This window comes from Ornithorhynchus anatinus, chromosome 1, assembly GCF_004115215.2.
Source record: "Ornithorhynchus anatinus isolate Pmale09 chromosome 1, mOrnAna1.pri.v4, whole genome shotgun sequence".
NCBI lineage: Eukaryota > Metazoa > Chordata > Mammalia > Monotremata > Ornithorhynchidae > Ornithorhynchus > Ornithorhynchus anatinus.
The window spans coordinates 41,128,280-41,150,349 of NC_041728.1; the positions used below are offsets into that span (position 1 = coordinate 41,128,280).

Sequence of the window (22,070 nt, forward strand, 5' to 3'; positions counted from 1 at the left end):
TACCCCAGCGCGTAGTACAGTGAGTGCTTAACAAATAACATAAAAAATAAATAAAAAGGGGAAGCAGGACCTCAGCATGGTCAAAGGGCACTTCCATGACATTGAGCAGAGCAGCATTCCCTTTACCCTGTTGCTCACTTTTCTAGCCGGGGCTTTTAAGTACCTCACAACTCCGAACCTCTACATCTCCTCCAACACAAAGAGATCCCACTAACAGGAACTCGTTTTCCACTCCCTCGCTGGCTCAATTTCTCTTTCTTCAAAGACAATTACCAAGTGATTGAATACCTTCGAATCCTTCTTAATAACCCACTAGTTTCTCCCTTGCCCTCGATCGTTACGATCTAATAGGTTCTCGAACCTGGAGCTCACTGGCTAGTCGATGGGAACGTTCTGCGCGTCTCGGCTTTCACGCTGCTTCCTTTTGAGGATTCTGCCTGGCAGCTCGCCCTATCCTACAGGGTATTACAGTAAAACTGACTCTCGCGGCCAGCAGAGAGGTGGTCAGGAAGCCTCATTACAGCTTCGGCCTTGACAGATGCTTTCGGAAAAGTGAGTCTTTAATCTGGTTCACTATGCGCAGTGTGACAACTGGCTCCATCGTGGTAACTTGGGGCCTTTGCTAATTCAGTTTTGTTTGGTGACATTTCAGATCTTTGAGAGCCCAACAGTTAGTTTCTTTAAGACTGAGCCGCTTTAGAAAAACAAATGCCCAAGTGGCTTCACAACTTCCAACATTTGAAGCTAAGCTTTGGCTTATCCACTATTAACAAGACAGGTCAGAGTGAAATTAAGTTTTCCTCCCTATAGGGCCAGCGGAACAGGAGGTAATTAGAAGATAAAACTCGGAGCTAAGGATCTAGAAGAGACAAGGTTCTCGGTTTTCTGACCTTGAAGAGGAATGCACAGTGGACTAAACCAGCCACCCTTTAGAAATGTAAAAGAACACAGTGTGTCTACCTAATCTGTTACATGGGATTGGATCTGAGGGTCAGAAAGGTGGAGGGAGAAGGAGCAGCAGCGGTAATAAAGGCAGCATCTTCGGCACCTGCTCTCACCTTCCTATTAATAATGATAATAATTGCGCTGTTAAGGGCTTACTCAAGCACCGTATTTAACTTTTGGGTAGAATCAAGATAAGCTGGATACGGTCCTGTCTCCCATGAGCTCACAGTCTCAGTAGGAGGAAGAACAGTTATGGAAACCCCACTTTACCAATGAGGAAACTGAGGCATAGAGAAGTTACGCAGCTTGCCCAAGGCCACAGAGCAAGCATGGGAGCCGGGATCAGAACCCAGGTCCTCGGAATCCCAGGCCCGAGATCTTTCCACAAGATCACTTAGACTGTGAGCCCTGTATGTGACACAGACTGCCTGAACAGATCATCTTGCTACCTACCCCAGAGTTTGTTATGGGAAAGAAAATCACAAAATCGTTTGATAAATACCATGATTCTTAGGGAAGCAGCATGGCTCAGTGGAAAGAGCACGGACTTGGGAGAGGTCATGGGTTCGAAGCCCGGATCTGCCACTTGTCAGCTGTGTGACTGTGGGCAAGTCAGTTAACTTCTCTGTGCCTCAGTTACTTCATCTGTAAAATGGGGATTAAGTGTGAGCCTCACGTGGGACAACCTGATTACTCTGTATCTCCCCCAGCGCTTAGAACAGTGCTCTGCACATCGTAAGCGCTTAACAAGTACCAACATTATTATTATTATTATGAGTTCCAGAAGAAGTCTAAGGCAAGGGCGGTCTCAGATGTTTCCTGAAGGGTGGTGGGGGTCAATAGTGTTAGAGAAGCAACTCAATGAGAAGCAGGGTGGCCTAGTGGATAGAGCACAGACCTGGGAATCGGAAGGACGTGGGTTCTAATCCCAGCTCTGCCACTTGTCTGCTGCTGTGTGACCTTGGGCAAGTCCCCTCCCTTCTCAGTCCCTCAGTTACCTCATCTGTGAAATGGGGATTGAGACTGTGAACCCCACGTGGGACAGGGACTGTATCCACCCCAATTTGCTTGTAACCATCCCAGTTTTTAGTGCAGTGCCTGGCATATAGTAAGCACTTAACAAATATATCATCATTATTATTATAATAATTAATATTATTATTAGTAGGTGTAGAGTGTGGGCCTGTTGCAGTCCTGCCCTGAATGGAGCGAGGAATCACTGGAAGAGCAAGAGTAATGTGATGTCCACAAGGGCCAATCCGCCTTACAGAAGGCCCTGGGGCAGCGGGAGGCACAAGCCCTGCTCTTTCCACCACCAAACGGCAACTCCTGCCTCCCTGCGGGAGCGGACATGGTACAGGGTTTCTTGGGTTCTTCGAGAACTGCAAAGGTCCAAAGGGAAAGGCCCCGGTGTGGGGGTTTCCTGTTTGTTGCTGGCACCCCATCACCTTCCCACAGGCTGAGAGGAGTGATTGGAAGACGGCAGAGAGGAAGACAAAGTGAGCTTGGATGGATGGAGAGAGGACAGGAGAGAGGACAAATGGCTTCCTCATCTCTCCTGTGAGTCCTCTCTCTCCTCTAGCAACCTCTCTGCCCGCTCCTCGACTTCCTGCTCACACTCCTGATCCTTCGGTGGGTTGATGGAGTCCCAGGTCCATCACCTCCAGCGTGCTACCAGGTGCGTGGGGAGGCTGTTGCTACCAGGTGCGTGGGGAGGCTGAGGGATGAGAAACGTGGCTGACACAGACTGTACAGGCGAGGGGGTTAGCACCGGTCATTTTGGAGCTCTCAGAACCGCCTTTCACATAGCTTATCTCTCCTTTCCTACACTGACGCTTTGGTTCTCAAGGAACAAAAAAATGAATAAACAGATAGCAGATCTGATGCCAATAGACATCTTCTGTTCCACTCTCTCGCTTTCTGGTCACACTCCTCCCTCTACTAGGCCGTAAGCTCCTTGAGGGTAGGGAGTGTGTCTACCAAATGTATTGTACTGTACTCTCCCAAATGCTTAGTACGGTACATTGTACACGGTAAGTGCTCAATAAATACTTAAGTTACTGTGCCTCAGTTACCTCATCTGTAAAATGGGGAATGTAACACTTTAAACCCCCTGTGGAACATGGACTGTGTCTAACTTGATTAGCTTACATTGACCCCAGTGCATAGTCCAATGCCTGGCCATAGTAAGCGCTTAACAAACACCATTAAAAAAAATGCTACTGATAGATGCTTCTTGCACCCAATCCAGTTTCCTAACTGCTTTCTCCCCCTTCTTCATATACCTCTCATTTCCCCCAAAATCTCCCCTCCCTTGATCAGAAGGGAGCAGAGTCCAAGACAAGCTGGAAAATCAGAGTCAGTCAGTCCCCACCTCCACTCCTTGTTCTGGTAGGAGTCCTCTAATCTAAGTAGGGTAGGCCTGGATGGCGGTTACTGCATCTTGTCCAAAACAAACCCGGGCAATTGGTTTCTAACTGCCGGTCTTAATACATGAAAGGAATATGAAATATTTGTTTTTAATTGTCCAGACCTCAGTAGATATACACACAGGTTGTCTTGGAACCACTTTGATTGCAACCCTCACATTTTTACCTCATCGACGCTGGCTACCGGATTACCTACCTTATCTTTTGATTGGCCCTGTCGAGCGATGGCGTCATATTTAATTTTTCCTTCGGAATCCACCTGAATAGCCAGTGCATTGGACATTTTTTTCTTTCGCCCCATATCCAGTGGGTACTGGGCCACGTGGATCTCTGGAAAAGCTCCTCCATCTCCAAAATCCTGGGAACAGAGAAAGGAGAGAAATAAATGGAGACAGTGGATTCTGCATGAACCTGATGTTTGAGACCAACCGGATAGGACAGGAAACTAGCGTGGGGATTTTTTTCAGAAAAGTGGACAGACTTTTGAGAATGGGGTCACTTCTATTCTCCTGGTGGGGATGGCATGAATTTACTTTGGGAACCTAGTCTGTAATTCCAAAAAATCATTTGCCCGCTATTAAATGATTTGCACACCAGTGGGGTTGGGGGTTTCTCCCATTCCAATTGGACTAGACTGCAGTTTGCGGGAGGGTGGGGGGATTAGTTAAAACTTAAAAATGAGGACAAATGCAATTGCCCCCCAATTTAAAGCAGTCCTGTGATTCCAAAAATCTGAAAGGCCACTGATTACATTCTTAGATTCAGTTACTGATTTAATTTCCAAATAGTATCATTAGAAACTGACCCAGCATTTTCACTCAATAGCTAAAATGGCAGGAGGGAGGCTTACTACAAGTAAACAATATCACATTGGGTCACTTTAAGTTACATGATTAAAACAGTAAGAGACGGGAAAATGATCGACTTCCACGGTTAAAAAAACAAAAAACAAAACCCAAACAAACAACCCTAATTCTACAGGCTTGGATATGCCAACGCACTCTGGGTGAGAATGATTTATTTTCCCAACCTCCCTTGCTGCGTGGAAGTTGGAAAGTTCTGAATCAAAAGAAGGAAGCCGAGAGAAAGACATTGCCTCCTGTTCTAGACGGTAATGGCTAAAACCCCCAGGAAGGGTGCTCTCTGTTCCCAGGCTGACAACTTGACACACGCTCTGGATTGTCAGGATTCTTCCACTATAATCAAGATTCCAGATCTAGGGCTGTAGAATCAAGTGGCCATTTAACTGGCCAGAAAATCACTGCTTTTCATTTTGCAAACTAGAAAGAGATGCTTTTTCACAGAACAGTCACTGTCCTGGAAAAATGCTCATGGCATTTTAAGATTAATGGACCAACTTTTTTTTTAAAAAAAAAAGGTCCGTTGTTCCCTCTGGATGTATGAAACTGGACTATTAGAAACATGAACAAAAAAAAAGCCAAGAGAAGGAAAGAGCTGCGTAGCCTGAAGTATCTGTTTCTTCCATGCAAAAATGGAAACATCATAGGGCAAATGGAGACAGTCAGTCCTGGTAAGATCCCAAGTCCTTCCCTGCTTTTTTTTGGCCTTCTGTGAAGAGGAGCCAGCCTTGCCCATGTTTCAGACCCCTACTTTCCCCTCACCATGGCAGTCATCACAATGCTCCTAATGACTGGTCAATCTCCTCCGCTATTTAAAAACCACACGATCGGAATAAGTATTTCTACCTGGTTGGTTTGCAGATAGCTGGGCCAAGGATAACTTCACCCCAGGAACGGGACAGTGTTCTGCTTAACGAGGGCTGCTAGAGAGGTCAATCAATGGTACTTACTGAGCGCTTACTATGTGCAGATCACTGTACTAAGTGCTTGGGAGAGTCTGCTAAAACAGAATTAGCGGACCTGTTCCCTCAAAGGGATAAATGGAAGGGGCCTCTGGAGAGGTCCTAGGTGTTTGGGACTGGCCCCAACACAAGAAGAAAAAGGCAAAAGTTGTGATCAAAATGGAAGCTTGGCAAGGTTCCAAAAGGGTTTGATGAATCCATGGACGAGAGATCCATAATGGATTATCTATCAGGAAAAATAGTTCAGGAGGTACCTGGGTTCCAGAAAGGTTCACTCTCTCTGCCTACAGTCAGTGCAGCCCCCATTACTTGGTACAGTGGGCTACAGTTAGTAAAGCAGCAGGGAGGTAGGCTGGACCTTTCACTGACATTCTGAAATTCAAAACTAGTGAATAAAAAGCGCATGTGTTATGTCATTAGAAAAAAATGAGAATTTGTGGTTTTGACTTTCATATTTCACTGTGAAACCTTGTCAAAGTTGTTAAATCAGTAATTTGCAACTACTAGAGAAGGGGGGAAAGAGCATGGCTCTAGAAGTCAGAGGACAAAGAGCACGGGTCTAGATGTCAGAGGACCTGGGTTCTGATCCCAGATTGGCCGCTTGTCGGCTGTGGGACCTTGGGCAAGTCGCTTAACTTCTATTACCCTATCTGTAAAATGGGGAATCCTTCCTACTTAGACTGGGATCCCCTTGTGGGACAAGGATTGTGTCCACTCTGATTAATCTGTATTTACCCCAGTGTTTAGAACAGTGCTGGGCACAGAGTAAACACTTAACAAGTACCACAATGATTAATATTATTAACTACTCTTGGGCCAACTGAGGCCTTTGAGCCACCAGAAGGAGTGAGAACAGGGCTCAACAGATACTACTGCTTGACTGACTGAACCTGGCTCAAATGGGGTGAGAGTGCAAGAGAAGAACCACATATGCAGTGGGAGAAAGGAAAATTGTCGAGTGCCTCAGGGGGAGGAGGACAGGTGATGGTGGAGTGTGTTCTGGGGGAGAACAAAGTAGCCCTAGAACGTTGTGTACTGTGGGAAGAGGGTCTCTTAATGCATGTCTTTCCCTCCTTTTTTTGCCTTCCACTTAGCACAATTCCACCCACGCCCAGAGCCGTCTCTGCCTCCCTCTTCCCTTAGTACGCTCGGCCCTGTCAGAACGAGCGCTCGGACCGCGTGTTTTGAAGAGAACGTGACGGCAGAATTAGGGAACATTCTTCTAACAACGCGCGTCTGCTCGGCTACCGTATGACACGGTGTCAGAAGAAATGGCTGTGGGAATCGGGCAACGGGTGAGGTACTGCAAGAGTGCACCGCCCCAAACTGGAATCGACTGGGGGTGCTTAGTCATTTTCACGTTTTCTTCTTTCAAATTCTCTCAGTCTTTCCCTTTCCTTCGCCAGGGCACAAACTCCGGGGTGGCATGAACTATGACAATTTTCTTTCAGATACAGAAAGAGTACTCATGACGATAGATGATAGCGAGTGAAAGGCCTCTGAGAGTCGACGGACAGTAGATTTGCGGAGGCTCCTCAGTCCATCTGGAGGCCTCACGCCGGGAAGTTCAAGGAAACCCTTGAACTTCCCGCCGTTACGAAGCCGTGGCAGAAGTGCTTGATAACGTGAAAGATTTACCTCTAGTAGTCGCGGGATCCAGCCTTTCCGATAGCCGTACGGGGGAGGCTCCCTGCGGGATGCCACCAGGGCCGTCTGTCGCGCCCTCTGGGATCTTGCCCGTTCCTCGGCCTCGAGCTGGTCCTGAGACAGCTGCGTGGGCGCGGGTAGGAAGCTACAAGCAAAGACAGGAAGAAAGGTGGGTCTCCAAATGTCCAATATTGCATTTAAGTAATTCAGCTTTCCACGAGACTTCTGTCTAGACAGAGCATTTTTTTTTCCCTTTCCATCGGGAAACACAAGCTACCATGATTTATGGCAATTTTGATCATTGGTGATTTGATTTTTGTTGGGGCCAGAGTGCTCATTCATCTTTACGACTAGCGGGAAGAGGGATGGACTGGCCGGTAGGAGACCCCGATTTTATGTCTATAATGTGCCGTATTATCAGGTGACTTGGGGCCGATCAACTGTTTTGATCATTTCCTGGGAAAAAAATTGACCTGAATGATTATTCAGGCCCTTTGCTGGTTCAACTGAGGGTGAACCAGCAAAGGGCCTGAATCATCAATCAGGCCAACCTTTTGGCCTGAGGGTGGACAGGGGCAAAGGGAGGATTTGAAACTCAACTCAGTATTTTATTAACGCATCATCATCGATGCCACCAGCATCACTACTGAAGGGGCTGATGTCATCTTCATCCTCATCAATAGCGTTTACTGAGTACTGACTCTGTGCGGAGCACTATACTAAGCACTCGGGAGGACGCAGCCTGGCTCAGTGGACAGAGCCCGGACTTGGGAGTCAGAGGTCATGGGTTCTAATCCCAACCCCACCACTTGTCTGCTGTGGGAGCTTGGGCAAGTCACTTCACTCCTCTGTGCCTCAGTTCCCTCATCTTAATCTGGGGATTAAGCCTGTAAGCCCCATGTGGGACCACCTGATTACCTTGTGTCTACCCCGGCACTTAGGACACTGCTTGGCACAGAGTAAGTGCTTAACAAATACCATTATTATTATTATTATACAACAGAGTTAGTAGACACATTCCCTGCCCACAATGAGCCTCCCAGTCCGGAAGGGGAGATGGATAATTAAGATAAATAATTTATAATTCATAATTTTAAATGTGCAAAGTAGCTCTGGCAAAAGATTAGGTGGGGAGGAAGCTGAAAATATTAGTGAAAAAATTATTTGGAGAGGTTCTGTTTCAGTTAAAAATGATCCATCCCATTCTTGACCCCCATCACCACAGGAAATTGAGAGAGGGCTATGCCTGCCTTTTCCTACTTGTCAAAGAACATCGTAAGGATAAATGGAACAATATGTACAACACTGAAGAGCGCACGGAGAAGCAGTGTGTCCTCACGGATAGAGTATGGGCCTGGGCGCCAGAGGACCTGGATTCTAATCCCGGCTCCACTACTTGTCTGCTGCGTGGCCTTGGGTAGATCACGTCACTGTGCCTCAGTTCCCTCATCTGTAAAATGGGGATTAAGACTGTGAGAGCCCCATGTGGGACATGGACTTTGGTCCAACCTGATTGGCTTGCATCTACCCTAGCGCTTAATACAGTGTCCGGCACAGAGTAGGCACCTAATAAATACCAAATAATACAAAAAGGGTTACTAACATATATACTGCCATCCATCTTCTGGGAGATGTTTAATGGGGAAATCACCATGAGAAAATAACACATTTTCTAGCACAGACTGGAAATTCGGCTTATTTAAATGAACAGTCAGTGGGTGGACAAGGGAAGTTATGCTGCCCTGACACATGCGTCAGATCGGGAGGATGGCAACCAACGCTGGTCGTGAAAATACACTCCAGAATATTTTCTAGAGGAGATTTTGGAGCCCTAAAGTATCATTCAAAATATGGACCTCTCAACCATACTGTCTATTTTACAGTCTAGAGATAGTACGGTTGAGAGATCCACATTTTGAGATACTTTAGGGCTGTGAAATTCAGACTGTAATCTTCTGGTGGGTAGGGAACGGATCTTACCAGTTCTGCAGTACGGTACTCTCTCCCAAGTGCTCTGCACACAGTACATGCTTAATAAATACCATTAATTAAATCTGTCAACTGATGTGCCATTAAAACAAATGTGCAGGGCTTCATGGGCTCCTAAATGCCTTAATCGCCAAAACTAAACTGAAGTAGTAAGGGTTGCTCGCTTGGAATGAAATATACAGTATTTTAAAAACCGTAAGGCACAGATCCATGATAATGTGGCACAGGATCATAATGGATAGACAAAATCCACAGATAGAGAATATAAAGTGCCTGCTTTAACCAATAATTTGAAATCCAAATTTTGTATTAAATGTGATACTGTTGTTCCTATTGCGCTCTAATTGTTCTACGTACACCTACTGAGTCTGTTTGTGGGCCCGAGACTGTCCTACTATTCACCCCAGCTTTTAACACAATGCCTGGCAGTGTAATCGCTTAATAACATATCCAGTTAACCCATTTTTAACAATCTGCTAAAAGGGTGCAAAAGTGATTGCTTGGAGTTTGTCTTTACCACTGAGAACAACAAATACGAGCTTTAGGAATCAAAAATGGGAAAACTGGCAAGGCAACTGGAAAACAAAGCTCAATAATCAAAAGTATCTTCTACTATAAGAGCGTGATATTGCAGCAAACTTCTTAGTTTTAACCACGTTTTCATTTTTAAAAATATTTGCCATCCTTGGCAAAACTGTTAGAACTCTGAAATGTTATATAACCCTGAGTTATACACGGCATGCACTTCAAAATTAATCGATGATAATGATACCCTTGAAATTTTCCAGATTCCTCAATCTTATTTATTGAGCACATAGTGCAGGCAAAGCGCTGTACTAAGCACTTGGGAGTTGTTAGACACGTTCCCTGATTACAACCAACTTACGGGCATTAACTGAAACGGTAACTGAACAGGTTACTCGAATAGGATTAGTACTAAGGTAGTTATCCATGCTGATGCTTGTGCTATCTGGTTTTCCAGACAGGCTCCCTTGGTCCAGCGCTTAGAACAGTGCTCGGTACATAGTAAACGCTTAACAAATACCGTCATTATTATTATTATCCCTTCTTTCTTCCGTTTGATTCTGTTGGAAGCTTTTCCCCAGAGCAATGAGCCTAAACTTGTAGGGCCTGAGTGGGAATGACATCCCTGGATGTTTAATTACATAACTCCCTGGCAGCTCTGCATTTCTTATTATAATAATGTTGGTATTTGTTAAGCGCTATCTATGTGCAGAGCACTGTTCTAAGCGCTGGGGGAGTTACAGGGTTATCAGATTGTCCCACGTGAGGCTCACAGTCTTAATCCCCATCTTTACAGATGAGGTAACTGAGGCACAGAGAAGTGAAGTGACTTGCCCACAGTCACACAGCTGACAAGTTATTACTACTAATCATACTTATTGAGCGCTTACTCTGTGCAAAGCACTGTACTAAGTGCTTGGGAGAGTAAAATGTAACATCAATCACATTCCCTGCCCACAACAACCTCACAGTCTAGAGGGGGAGACAATCATACAAAGAAATAAATAAATGAACTACAGACATATACATATGTGCCGTGGGGAAGGGAGAGAAGACAAATGAAGGAGCAAGTATGCGCGGTGCTGACAGGAGTGGGGGAAGAGGAGAGGAAGGCTCAGTCGGGGAAGGCTTCCTGGAGATTCATTCATTCAATCAATCGTATTTATTGAGCACTTACTGTGTGCAGAGCATTGAACTAAGCACTTGGAAAGTACAATAGAGCAATAAATAACAACAACAACAATAATGGCATTTGTTAAGCGCTTACCAGGTGCCAAGCCCTGTTCTAAGAACTAGGGGGATACAAGGTAATCAGGCTGTCCCACGTGGGGCTCACAGTCTTAATCCCCATTTTCCAGATGAGGTCACTGAGGCTCAGGGAAGTGAAGTGACTTGCCCAAAGTCACAGAGCTGACAGGTAGCAGAGCCGGGATTAGAACCCACGCTCTGTGACTCCCAAGCCCGGGCTCTTTCCACTGAGCCATGCACAATCCCTGCCCACAACGGGTTCAGAGTCTAGAGGGGAGGAGACCGACATCCTAACAAGTAGAGGCACAGCACTTGCGTGTATATAAACTTCAGCGCTTACAACAGTGCTTGGCACATAGTAAGCGCTTAACAAAAACCATCCTCATCATATAGGTACATATTTACTATTCTCTTTATTTTTGACGATGTGTGTATATACCTATGGCTCTATTCATCAATTTTGATGGTATTGATGCTTGGCTACCTGCTTGTTGTCTGTTTCCCCTTCCTAGACTGTGAGCTCGTTGTTGGGTAGGGATTGTCTCTCTCTATTGCTGAATTGCACTTCCCAAGTACTTAGTAGAGTGCTCTGCTCACAGTAAGCGGTCAATAATTAAACTGTGAGCCCCTTGTTGGGCAGGGATCGTCTCTGTTGCTGAATTGTACTTTCCAAGCGCTTAGGACAGTGCTCTGCACAAAGTAAGTGCTCAATAATTAGACTGTGAGCCCCTTGTCGGGCAGAGATCGCCTCTCTCTGTGTGTCCGAATGGTAGTTTCCCAGCGCTCAGGACAGCGCTCCGCACGTAGTAAGTGCTCCATAATTAGACTGTGAGACCGCTGTCGGTCAGAGATGGTCTCTGTGTGGCTGAATTGTGTTTTCCCAGCGCTTAGGACAGAGCTCCGCACATAGTAAGTGCTCTATAATTAGACCGTGAGCCCCCTGTTGGGCAGAGATCGTCTCTTTCTGTTGTCCATTCCCAGCACTTAGGACAGTGCTCCGCACAGAGTAAGTGCTCCAGAGTTAGACTGTGAGCCCGTCATTGGGCAAAGATCGTCTCTGTGTGGCCGAACGGTAGTTTCCCAGAGCTTAGGACAGCGCTCCGCACATAGAAAGCGCTCCATAATTAGACCGTGAGCCTGTCATTGGGCAGAGATGGTCTCTGTGTGTCCGAATGGTAGTTTCCCAGCGCTCAGGACAGTGCTCTGCACATAGTAAGTGCTCCATAATTAGACTGTGAGCCCGTTATTGGACAGAGATCGTCTCTTTCTGTGGTCCATTCCCAGCGCTTAGTACAGCGCTCCGCAAATAGCAAGTGCTCCATAGTTGGACCGTGAGCCCGTCGTTGGGCAGGGATCGTCTCTGTGTGTGTGGCCGAAATGGAGTCTCGCAGCGCTTAGGCCAGCGCTCCGCACAGAGTAAGCGCTCCGTAATTAGACCGAGCCCCTTGGTGGGCAGGGATCGTCTCCCTCTGTTGCCAAATGGTAGTTTCCCAGCGCTTGGGACAGCGCTCCGCACATAGTAAGTGCTCCATAGGTAGACCGTGAGCCCGTCGTTGGGCAGAGATGGTCTCTGTGTGTCCGAATGGTAGTTTCGCAGCGCTTAGGCCAGCGCTCCGCACAGAGTAGGCGCTCCATAATTAGACTGAGCCCCTTGGTGGGCAGAGTGGTCTCTCTCTGTGTGTCCGAATGGTAGTTTCGCAGCGCTTAGGCCAGCGCTCCGCACAGAGCAAGCGCTCCCTAACTAGACCGTGAGCCGGTCGTTGGGGAGGGATCGTCTGGGCGTGTGCGTCCGCACTGGGGTTTCCCAGCGCTTAGGACGGCGCTCCGCAGAGGGTAAGCGCTGGGTAAGTAGGCCGGCAGGGGCGCGGCGCAGGGCCTCCCCTTCGGGAGCCCATCTCCGGAGCGTGTCCGGGGGCGGGCGGTCCGTGCGGGCCGGGCCGGGGGAGGAGGAGCAGGGCCCGGGCGTGGCGCTCAGGAAAGGTCCCGGCTCGGGCGAGGCCTACCCGGCGGCGCCCCCCGCCCCCTCCCCGGCGGCGGCCCCGCCGCCCCCGCCCCCTCCCCGCGGGCCCCGCCGCCTCCGCTCCCCCGCCCGGCCCCGCCGCGGCGGCCGCTCGCTCGCTCGCTCGTTCGCCCGCCCGCCCCACCTGGTCAGCGCCATCTTCTTCCGCTTCTTCCTGCCGCCCGGACGGCCCCGGCCCCAGCGCCCCGGGGAGCGCCGCGGTGCGCATGCGCCCGGCGCGCAACGCCCCCTGGGACTTGTAGTCTTTGGGCGCCTCAGGGCGGCGCGCGCCGCAGTCCTCGCGGGCGGGGCCCGGGACGGGTCGGAGCCGGGACGCCGCACCGCACCGCAGCGGGCGGGCTTCGGCTGGCCCTCTGCTCTCAGGCGGCCGCTTTTATCCATAATAATAAGAACCGCCATAATGGTGGTATTTGTTAAGCGCTTACTACAGGCTAAGGATCAGAACCATAACAATGTTGGTGTCTGTTAAGCACTTAATATAGGCTAAGGATCAGAACCATAACAATGTTCTGTTAAGCGCTTGCTAGAGGCTAAGAATCAGAACCATAACAACGTTGGTGTCTGTTCAGCGCTTACTAGAGGCTAAGGATCAGAACAATAACAATGTCGGTATCTGTTAAGCGCTTACTAGAGGCTAAGAATCAGAACAATAATAATAACGTTGGTGTTTGTTAGGCGCTTACTAGAGGCTAAGAATCAGAACAATAACAATGTTGGTGTCTGTTAAGCGCTTACTAGAGGCTAAAGATCAGAACAATAACAACGTTGGTATCTGTTAAGCGCTTACTAGAGGCTAAGGATCAGAACAATAACAATGTTGGTATTTGTTAAGCGCTTACTAGAGGCTAAGAATCAGAACAATAATAATAACGTTGGTGTTTGTGTGTTAAGCGCTTACTAGAGGCTAAGGATCAGAACAATAACAATGTTGGTATCTGTTAAGCGCTTACTAGAGGCTAAGGATCAGAAGAAGAAGAACAATGTTGGTATCTGTTAAGCACTTACTATAGGCTAAGGATCAGAACAATAACAATGTTGGTGTCTGTTAAGCGCTTACTGTAGGCTAAGAATCAGAACAATAATAATAACGTTGGTGTTTATTAAGCGCTTACTATAGGCTAAGAATCAGAACAATAATAATAACGTTGGTGTTTGTTAAGCGCTTACTATAGGCTAAGGATCAGAAGAAGAAGAATAATGTTGGTATCTGTTAAGCGCTTACTATAGACTAAGGATCAGAACAATAACAATGTTGGTATCTGTTAAGCGCTTACTAGAGCCTAAGAATCAGAACAATAACAATGTTGGTATTTGTTAAGCGCTTACTAGAGGCTAAGAATCAGAAGAAGAATAATGTTGGTGTTTGTTAAGCGCTTACTATAGGCTAAGGATCAGAAGAATAACAATGTTGGTATCTGTTAAGCGCTTACTATAAGCTAAGGATCAGAACAATAACAATGTCGGTATCTGTTAAGCGCTTACTATAGGCTAAGAATCAGAACAATAATAATAACGTTGGTGTTTGTTAGGCGCTTACTAGAGGCTAAGAATCAGAACAATAACAATGTTGGTATTTGTTAAGCGCTTACTAGAGGCTAAGAATCAGACTAATAATAATGTTGGTATTTGTTAAGCGCTTACTATAGGCTAAGAATCAGAATAATAATAATGTCGATCTCTCTTAAGCACTTACTATAGGCTAAGGATCAGAAGAATAATAATGTTGGCATTTGTTAAGCGCTTACTATAGGCTAAGAATCAGAATAATAATAATGTCGATATCTCTTAAGCGCTTACTATAGGCTAAGAATCAGAATAATAATAATGTCGATATCTCTTAAGCACTTACTATAGGCTAAGGATCAGAAGAATAATAATGTTGGCATTTGTTAAGCGCTTACTATAGGCTAAGAATCAGAATAATAATAATGTCGATATCTCTTAAGCACTTACTATAGGCTAAGGATCGGAAGAATAATAATGTTGGTATTTGTTAAACGCTTACTATAGGCTAAGAATCAGAAGAAGAAGAAGAATAACGTTGGTGTTTGTTAAGCGCTTACTAGAGGCTAAGGATCAGAACAATAACAATGTCGGTGTCTGTTAAGCGCTTACTTTAGGCTAAGGATCAGAACAATAGTAATGTTGGTGTTTGTTAAGCGCTTACTATAAGCTAAGAATCAGAACAATAACAATGTCGGTATCTGTTAAGCGCTTACTATGTGCTAAGAATCAGACTAATAATAATGTCGGAATTTGTTAAGCGCTTACTATAGGCTAAGAACCAGACTAATAATAATGTCGATATCTCTTAAGCACTTACTATGTGCAAAGCACTGTTCTAAGCGCTGGGGGAGATACAGGGTAATCAGGTTGTCCCATGTGAGGCTCACAATTCATCCCCATTTTACGGATGAGGTCACTGAGGCCCAGAGAAGTGAAGTGACCTGCCCACAGTCACACAGCTGACAAGTGGCAGAGAGGGATTCGAACTCATGACCTCTGACTCCCAAGCCCAGGCTCTTTCCACTGAGCCACGCTGCCTCTCTGTTGGTATTTGTTAAGCGCTTACTATATACTAAGCGCTGGGATAGATACAAGGTTATGAGGATGTTCCACTTGGGGCTCACAGGCTTCATCCCCATTTTACAGAGGAGGTAGCAGAGGCATATTCATTCATTCAACCATATTTGTTGATCATAATGTTGGTATTTGTTAAGCGCTTACTATATTGATCAGAATGTTGGTATTTGTTAAGCGCTTACTATATGCTAAGTGCTGGGATAGACACAAGGTTATGAGGCTGTCCCACTTGGGGCTCACAGGCTTCATCCCCATTTTACAGAGGAGGTAGCCGAGGCACCTTCGTTCAACCATATTTATTGATCGTAATGTTGGTATTTGTTAAGCACCTACTGTGTGCTAAGCACTGTTCTAAGCGCTGGGGCAGATGCAGGATCAGGGACAACTGATTCTCTTTCCCTCTTCAAAACCCTACTTAAAAATCACCTCCTCCAAGAGGCGTTCCCAGACTGAGCTCCTCTTCCCCCTCTACTCCCTCTGCCATCCCCCCTTTACCTCTCCGCAGCTAAAGCCTCATTTTCCCCTTTTCCCTCTGCTCCTCCACCTCTCCCTTCCCATCCCCACAGCACTGTACTCGTCCGCTCAACTGTATATATTTTCGTTACCCTATTTATTTTGTTAATGAATTGTACATCGCCTTGATTCTATTTAGTTGCCATTGTTTTTACGAGATGTTCTTCCCCTTGACGCTGTTTATTGCCATTGTTCTTGTCTGTCCGTCTCCCCCGATTAGACTGTAAGCCCGTCAAACGGCAGGGACTGTCTCTATCTGTTGCCGACTTGTTCATCCCAAGCGCTTAGTACAGTGCTCTGCACATAGTAAGCGCTCAATAAGTACTATTGAATGAATGAATGAATGGTAGGGCTCACAGGCTTCATCCCCATTTTACAGAGGAGGTAGCAGAGGCACATTCATTCATTCAACCGTATTTCTTGATCATAATGTTGGTATTTGTTAAGTGCTTACTATATGCTAAGCGCTGGGATAAATACAAGGTTATGAAGATGTCCCACTTGGGGCTCACAGGCTTCATCCCCGTTTTACAGAGGAGGTAGCAGAGGCACATTCATTCAACCGTATTTGTTGATAATAATGTTGGTATTTGTTAAGCGCTTACTATATGCCAAGCGCTGGGATGGATACAAGGTTATGATGCTGTCCCACTTGGGGCTCACAGTCTTCAACCCCATTTTACAGAGGAGGTAGCAGAGGCACATTCATTCATCCATTCAACCGTATTTGTTGATCATAATGTTGGTATTTGTTAAGTGCTTACTGGGTGCCAACCACTGTTCTAAGAGCTGGGGCAGATACAAGGTCATCAGGTAGGGGGCTCACAGTCTTCATCCCCATTTTTTTTTTGCAGATGAGGTCACTGAGGCACAGAGAAGTTAGGTGACTTGCCCAAGGTCACAGCTGACAAGTGGCGGAGCCAGGATTAGAACCCACGACCTCCGACTCCCAAGCCTGGGCTTTTTCCACTGAGCCACGCTGCTAAGCGCGTACTGTTTGCCAAGCACTGTTCTAAGTGCTGGGTTAGATACAAGATTATCAAGTTGTCCCACTTGGGGCTCACAGTCTTGATCCCCATTTTACAGGCGAGGGAACTGAGGCACAGAGAGATAATAATAATAATGACAATGCCGGCTGGTATTTGTTAAGCACTTACTATGTTCCAAGCACTGTTCTAAACGCTGGGGTAGATACAAGGTAATCGGGTTGTCCCACGTGGGGCTCACAGTCTCCCCATTTGACAGATGAGGTAACTGAGGCCCAGAGCGGTGAAGTGACTTACCCAAAATCACACAGCTGACAAGTGGTGGAGTCAGAATTAAAACCCACGACCTCCGCCTCCCAAACCCATGCTCTTTCCACTAAACCAGCCTGCTCACAGTGCTGAAAAAGTTAGTTTCTTGAACCTGGGATATTTTGCCAGTTCTTTTGATCTTGGAATGACTTGCTCCTTCTTTGGGAATTCTTTAGCTGGGCCTCTGGTAGAAGGGAGGGATGAAGTATAATGATAATAATAATAATGGCATTTGTTAAGCACTTACTATGTGCAAAGCACTGTTCTAAGCGCTGGGGGAGATACAAGGTAATCAGGTTGTCCCACGTGGGGCTCACAGCCTTAATCCCCATTTTACAGGTGAGATAACTGAGGTACAGAGAAATTAAGTGACTTGCCCAAGGTCACACAGCAGACAAAGGGCAGAGTCGGGATTAGAACCCATGTCCTCTGACTCCCAAGCCTGGGCTCTTGCCACTAAGTCATGCTGCTTCTGAAGTATAAAGTAGCTGTTTTGCACAGCACAGGGTGGGAGGTGCAGAAATAATTCAAAACATGTCCCAAACAACCCCCTTGGGTATATAGCAGAATCAAAATATTATGCTGAATGCTTTCATTTGTGGGCTATGTGATTTGTCTATTCTAAAATCAAACCCGCATTTATTCCTTCATTCCTTCAGTCATATTTATTGAGCACTTAACTGTGTGCAGAGCATTGTACTAAGGGCTTGGAAGGTCCATTTCAGCAATAAAGGGAGAAAATTCCTGCCCACAACGGGCTTAAAGTCTAGAAGAGAATTTACATTGGAAAAATGACACGTGCCGAAGCAAAGTTTTTTTTTCTTTCAGAAAATCAAGAGAGTGGTTGGGATCACCAAGAACTATGGAAACCTAGGGCTGGAAAGCAATTTATTTCTTGAAAGGATTTACTGGACTCCTACTTTGAAGAGGATGCTGTACTGACCTCGGGGAAATGGCAAAGAAAGTGGACTATTTGATCCCTCTCCTTCGAGGAACTCCCAAAATGTAAGTTCAGTTATTCAGATTACAGAAATAATTTCTCATCTCTGTAATGAAAACCAGCCACAAAACATCCAGCAGGAAATAAACAAGTTGTACTTCCCAGTCAGCTCTAGGGCCTTAAGGAAGCATTTTAAAAAATGTACTTTTCTAGACCAAAAAAATCCCACTTTAACATTGTGATAAAGGGACCTTACTGAGTGAGAGCTCAGATTCTTCAAGGGAGCGGCTTGCTTCCATCCAGTGGATGCCCGCCTCCCCCATCTCTTGCCCCTAATGACCAGGCGGCCTATTTTATTGAGAGAATTGAAACTATTGGGTGTGATCTCCCTTTTCCCTCTGCTCCTCCACCTCTCCCTTCCCATCCCCACAGCACTGTACTCGTCCGCTCAACTGTATATATTTTCGTTACCCTATTTATTTTGTTAATGAATTGTACATCGCCTTGATTCTATTTAGTTGCCATTGTTTTTACGAGATGTTCTTCTCCTTGACGCTGTTTATTGCCATTGTTCTCGTCTGTCCGTCTCCCCCGATTAGACTGTAAGCCCGTCAAACGGCAGGGACTGTCTCTATCTGTTGCCGACTTGTTCATCCCAAGCGCTTAGTACAGTGCTCTGCACATAGTAAGCGCTCAATAAATACTATTGAATGAATAAAATCTCCTTGCTCAGTCAGGCAGTCAGTCAGTTGTATTTGTTAAGCATTTACTGTGTACAGAGCACTCTTGTGATATAACACAATCCCTGCCCACATTGAGCTTAGAGTCTAGAGCGGGAGACAGACATTAATACAAATAAATAAATGAAATTACAGATATATACATAAGTGCTGTGGGTCTGAGTTGAGGGGATGAATAAAGGGAGCAAGTCAGGGTGACGCAGAAGGCAGTGGGAGAAGGGGAAAGAAGGCCTCTCGGAGGAGATGTGCCTTCAATAAGGTTTTGAAGGTGGGGAGTAATTGTCTGTCAGATATGAAGAGGGAGGGCATTCCAGGCCAGAGGCGAGAGGTTGGCAGTGAGATAGTTGAGATTGAGGTACAGTGAGTAGGTTGCTCCTCTCCAGTCCCTCGCTTCTCCTGCTCCTTCTTCAACACTCATTTCGTTCATTCAGTCTTATTTATTGAGTGCTTATTGTGTGCAGAGCAGTGTTCTAAGCGTTTGGAAAGTTCTGCACTGCACACAATAAGCACTCAATAAATACACTCAATAAATACACAGTATCTCAAGAGGAGATCTCTTGTCTTCTCTCAAAATCCACCCCCTCCACCTGCACATCTGACCCCATCCCTTAGCCCTTATCAAAATACTTGCCCCATCCCTTCTTCCCTCCTCGACCACCACCTTCAACTCTCCAAAGGCTTCTTCCCCACTGCTTTCAAACATGCCCATGTCACCACTATCCTAAAAAAAACCCCTCCCTTGACCCCACGACTCCCTCCACCTATCGCCCCATCTCCCTCCTACCATTCCTCTCCAAACTCCTTGAGCGAGTTGTCTACACCTGCTGTCACCAGTTCCTCTTGAACTCCTCCAATCGAGCTTCCGCCCCCTTCACTCCAAAGAAACTGCCCTCTCAAAGGTCATCCATGATCTCCTTCTTGCCAAATCCAAAGGCTTCTACTCCATCCTAATCCTCCTTGACCTCTCAGCTGCCTTCAACACTGTGGACCACCCTCTTCTCCTGGAATGTGAGCAAGGAATCAGTGGTGGGGTAGATAGGAGTGAGATACAGAGACTAGGTTGGTATTCAGGGAGCTAAGAGTGTGGGTTGGGTTGTAATAGATCATTGAGCCTCTTGTTGGGCAGGGATTGTCTCTATTTGTTGCCAAATTGTACTTTCCAAGCACTTAGTACAGTGCTCTGCACACAGTAAGCACTCAATAAATACAACTGAATGAAAGGAAAGTGGGGGAAAGCTGATTAAGTGATTTAAACCTGATGGTAACAAGTTTCTGTTTCATGTGGTGATAGATGGGTTACCACTGGGGATCTCCATACTGTCCCATACCTATAATCAATTTAAATGTCTGTCTCCCCTGCTAGATTGTAAGCTCCTTAAAGGGCAGATTGTGTGTTTATGAACTCTTGTAAACTCTTAGTATAGTGCTCTGCACAGAGTAAGTGCTTAGTAAATACCATTGATTGACTGAGGTAGAGGGAGTCAAGTCAATGAAAACCTAAGTGCTGGACATAAAATCATCTGGTATTGTTCCTTCCTGGCTAGAATAATAATTGTGGTATTTATTAAGGACTTACTATGTGCCAGGCACTGTACTAAGCACTGGGGTGGATAAAAGCAAATTGGGTTGGACACAGTCCCTGACCATACAGATGAGGTAACTGAGGCACGGAGAGGTGGAGTGACATGCCTGAGGCCACACATTACACAAGTGGCAGAGTAGGTGGACGATTTGAAAACTGGATGAATGAATCACTATAACTGTAATCTAGATTTGTATCTCGAGATCTGTATGAGATCTGTAATCTCATTATATCCCGGCTAGACTACTGTGTCAGCCTTCTCTCTGACCTCCCTTCCTCCTCTCTCGCCCCGCTCCGGTCTATTCTTCACTCCGCTGCCCGGCTCATCTTCCTGCAGAAACGATCTGGGCATGTCACTCCCCTTCTTAAACAACTCCAGTGGTTGCCTATCGACCTCCGCTCCAAACAAAAACTCCTCACTCTAGGCCTCAAGGCTCTCCATCACCTTGCCCCTTCCTACCTCTCCTCCCTTCTCTCTTTCTACCGCCCACCCCGCACGCTCCGCTCCTCTGCCGCCCACCTCCTCACCGTCCCTCGGTCTCGCCTATCCCGCCGTCGACCCCTGGGTCACGTCCTCCCGCGGTCCTGGAACGCCCTCCCTCCTCACCTCGGCCAAACTGATTCTCTTTCCCTCTTCAAAACCCTACTTAAAAATCACCTCCTCCAAGAGGCGTTCCCAGACTGAGCTCCTCTTCCCCCTCTACTCCCTCTGCCATCCCCCCTTTACCTCTCCGCAGCTAAAGCCTCATTTTCCCCTTTTCCCTCTGCTCCTCCACCTCTCCCTTCCCATCCCCACAGCACTGTACTCGTCCGCTCAACTGTATATATTTTCGTTACCCTATTTATTTTGTTAATGAATTGTACATCGCCTTGATTCTATTTAGTTGCCATTGTTTTTATGAGATGTTCTTCCCCTTGACGCTGTTTATTGCCATTGTTCTTGTCTGTCCGTCTCCCCCGATTAGACTGTAAGCCCGTCAAACGGCAGGGACTGTCTCTATCTGTTGCCGACTTGTTCATCCCAAGCGCTTAGTACAGTGCTCTGCACATAGTAAGCGCTCAATAAATACTATTGAATGAAACATTAACCAACTTGGGCTTCGCTGACACTCTCTTCTCCTGGTTCTCCTCCTGTCTCCCTGGCCACTCATTCTCAGACTCTTTCACAGGTTGCTCCTCTGCCTCCCACCCCCTAACTCTTATCTTCCCCCCAAACTCTGTTCTTCCCCTCACTTTCCCTTCACTGTAGAGAGCACCACCATCCCTCCTGTCTCACAGCTCTGTAACCTTGGTGTTGTCCTTAACTCATCTCTCTCATTCAACCCACATATTCAGTCTATCACTAAATTCTGTTGGTTCAGCCTTCACAACATGGCTAAAATCCCCCCTTTCCTCTCCTACCAAACTGCTACCAGATTTATCCAAGCACTTATCCTACCCCATCGTGATTTCTGTATTAGCCTCCTCGCTGACCTCCCTCTCTCCTGTCTCTCCCCACTCCAGTCCATACTTCACTCTGCGGCCCGGATCATTTTTCTATGAAAACGTTCAGTCCGTGTTTCACCACTCCTCAGGAATCGCCAGTGGTCGCCCATCCACCTCCATATCAAACAGAAACTCCTTACCATCGGCTTTAAAGCAATCACATTGTCACCTCCTACTAGGTGACAACCCAGCTTTCACACTTTACCCCTCTAATGCCAACCTATTCACTGTACCTCAGTCTCATCTACGTCGCCACCAACCTCTCGCCCACGCCCTGCCTCTGGCCTGGAACACCCATCCTTTTCAT

General features: G+C 46.5%; 1 protein-coding gene and 1 long non-coding RNA gene across 3 annotated transcripts in view; one reads left to right on the forward strand and one right to left on the reverse strand.

Moving 5' to 3' along the window:
* The window catches only part of SNW1 (SNW domain containing 1), a 25,133-nt gene extending 12,314 nt beyond the window's left edge, over positions 1-12,819 (reverse strand). The window contains exons 1-3 of the mRNA XM_001505317.4: positions 12,750-12,819; positions 6,835-6,988; positions 3,571-3,732 (exon numbers count right to left, since the gene is read on the reverse strand). Coding sequence (XP_001505367.2) covers positions 3,571-3,732; positions 6,835-6,988; positions 12,750-12,763 — 330 coding nt within the window. The 5' untranslated portion in view covers positions 12,764-12,819. The remainder of the gene's footprint in view (positions 1-3,570; positions 3,733-6,834; positions 6,989-12,749) is intronic.
* LOC114810159 overlaps positions 12,222-22,070 on the forward strand; it is a 20,699-nt gene continuing 10,850 nt past the window's right edge. The window contains exons 1-2 of one of the 2 annotated variants that reach the window (XR_003757883.2): positions 12,222-12,449; positions 17,845-18,021. This is a non-coding gene — a long non-coding RNA (uncharacterized LOC114810159). Of the gene's footprint in view, positions 12,450-14,662; positions 14,718-17,844; positions 18,022-22,070 lie in introns of those variants that run through there. The other variant, XR_005659914.1, reaches the window with a different exon arrangement.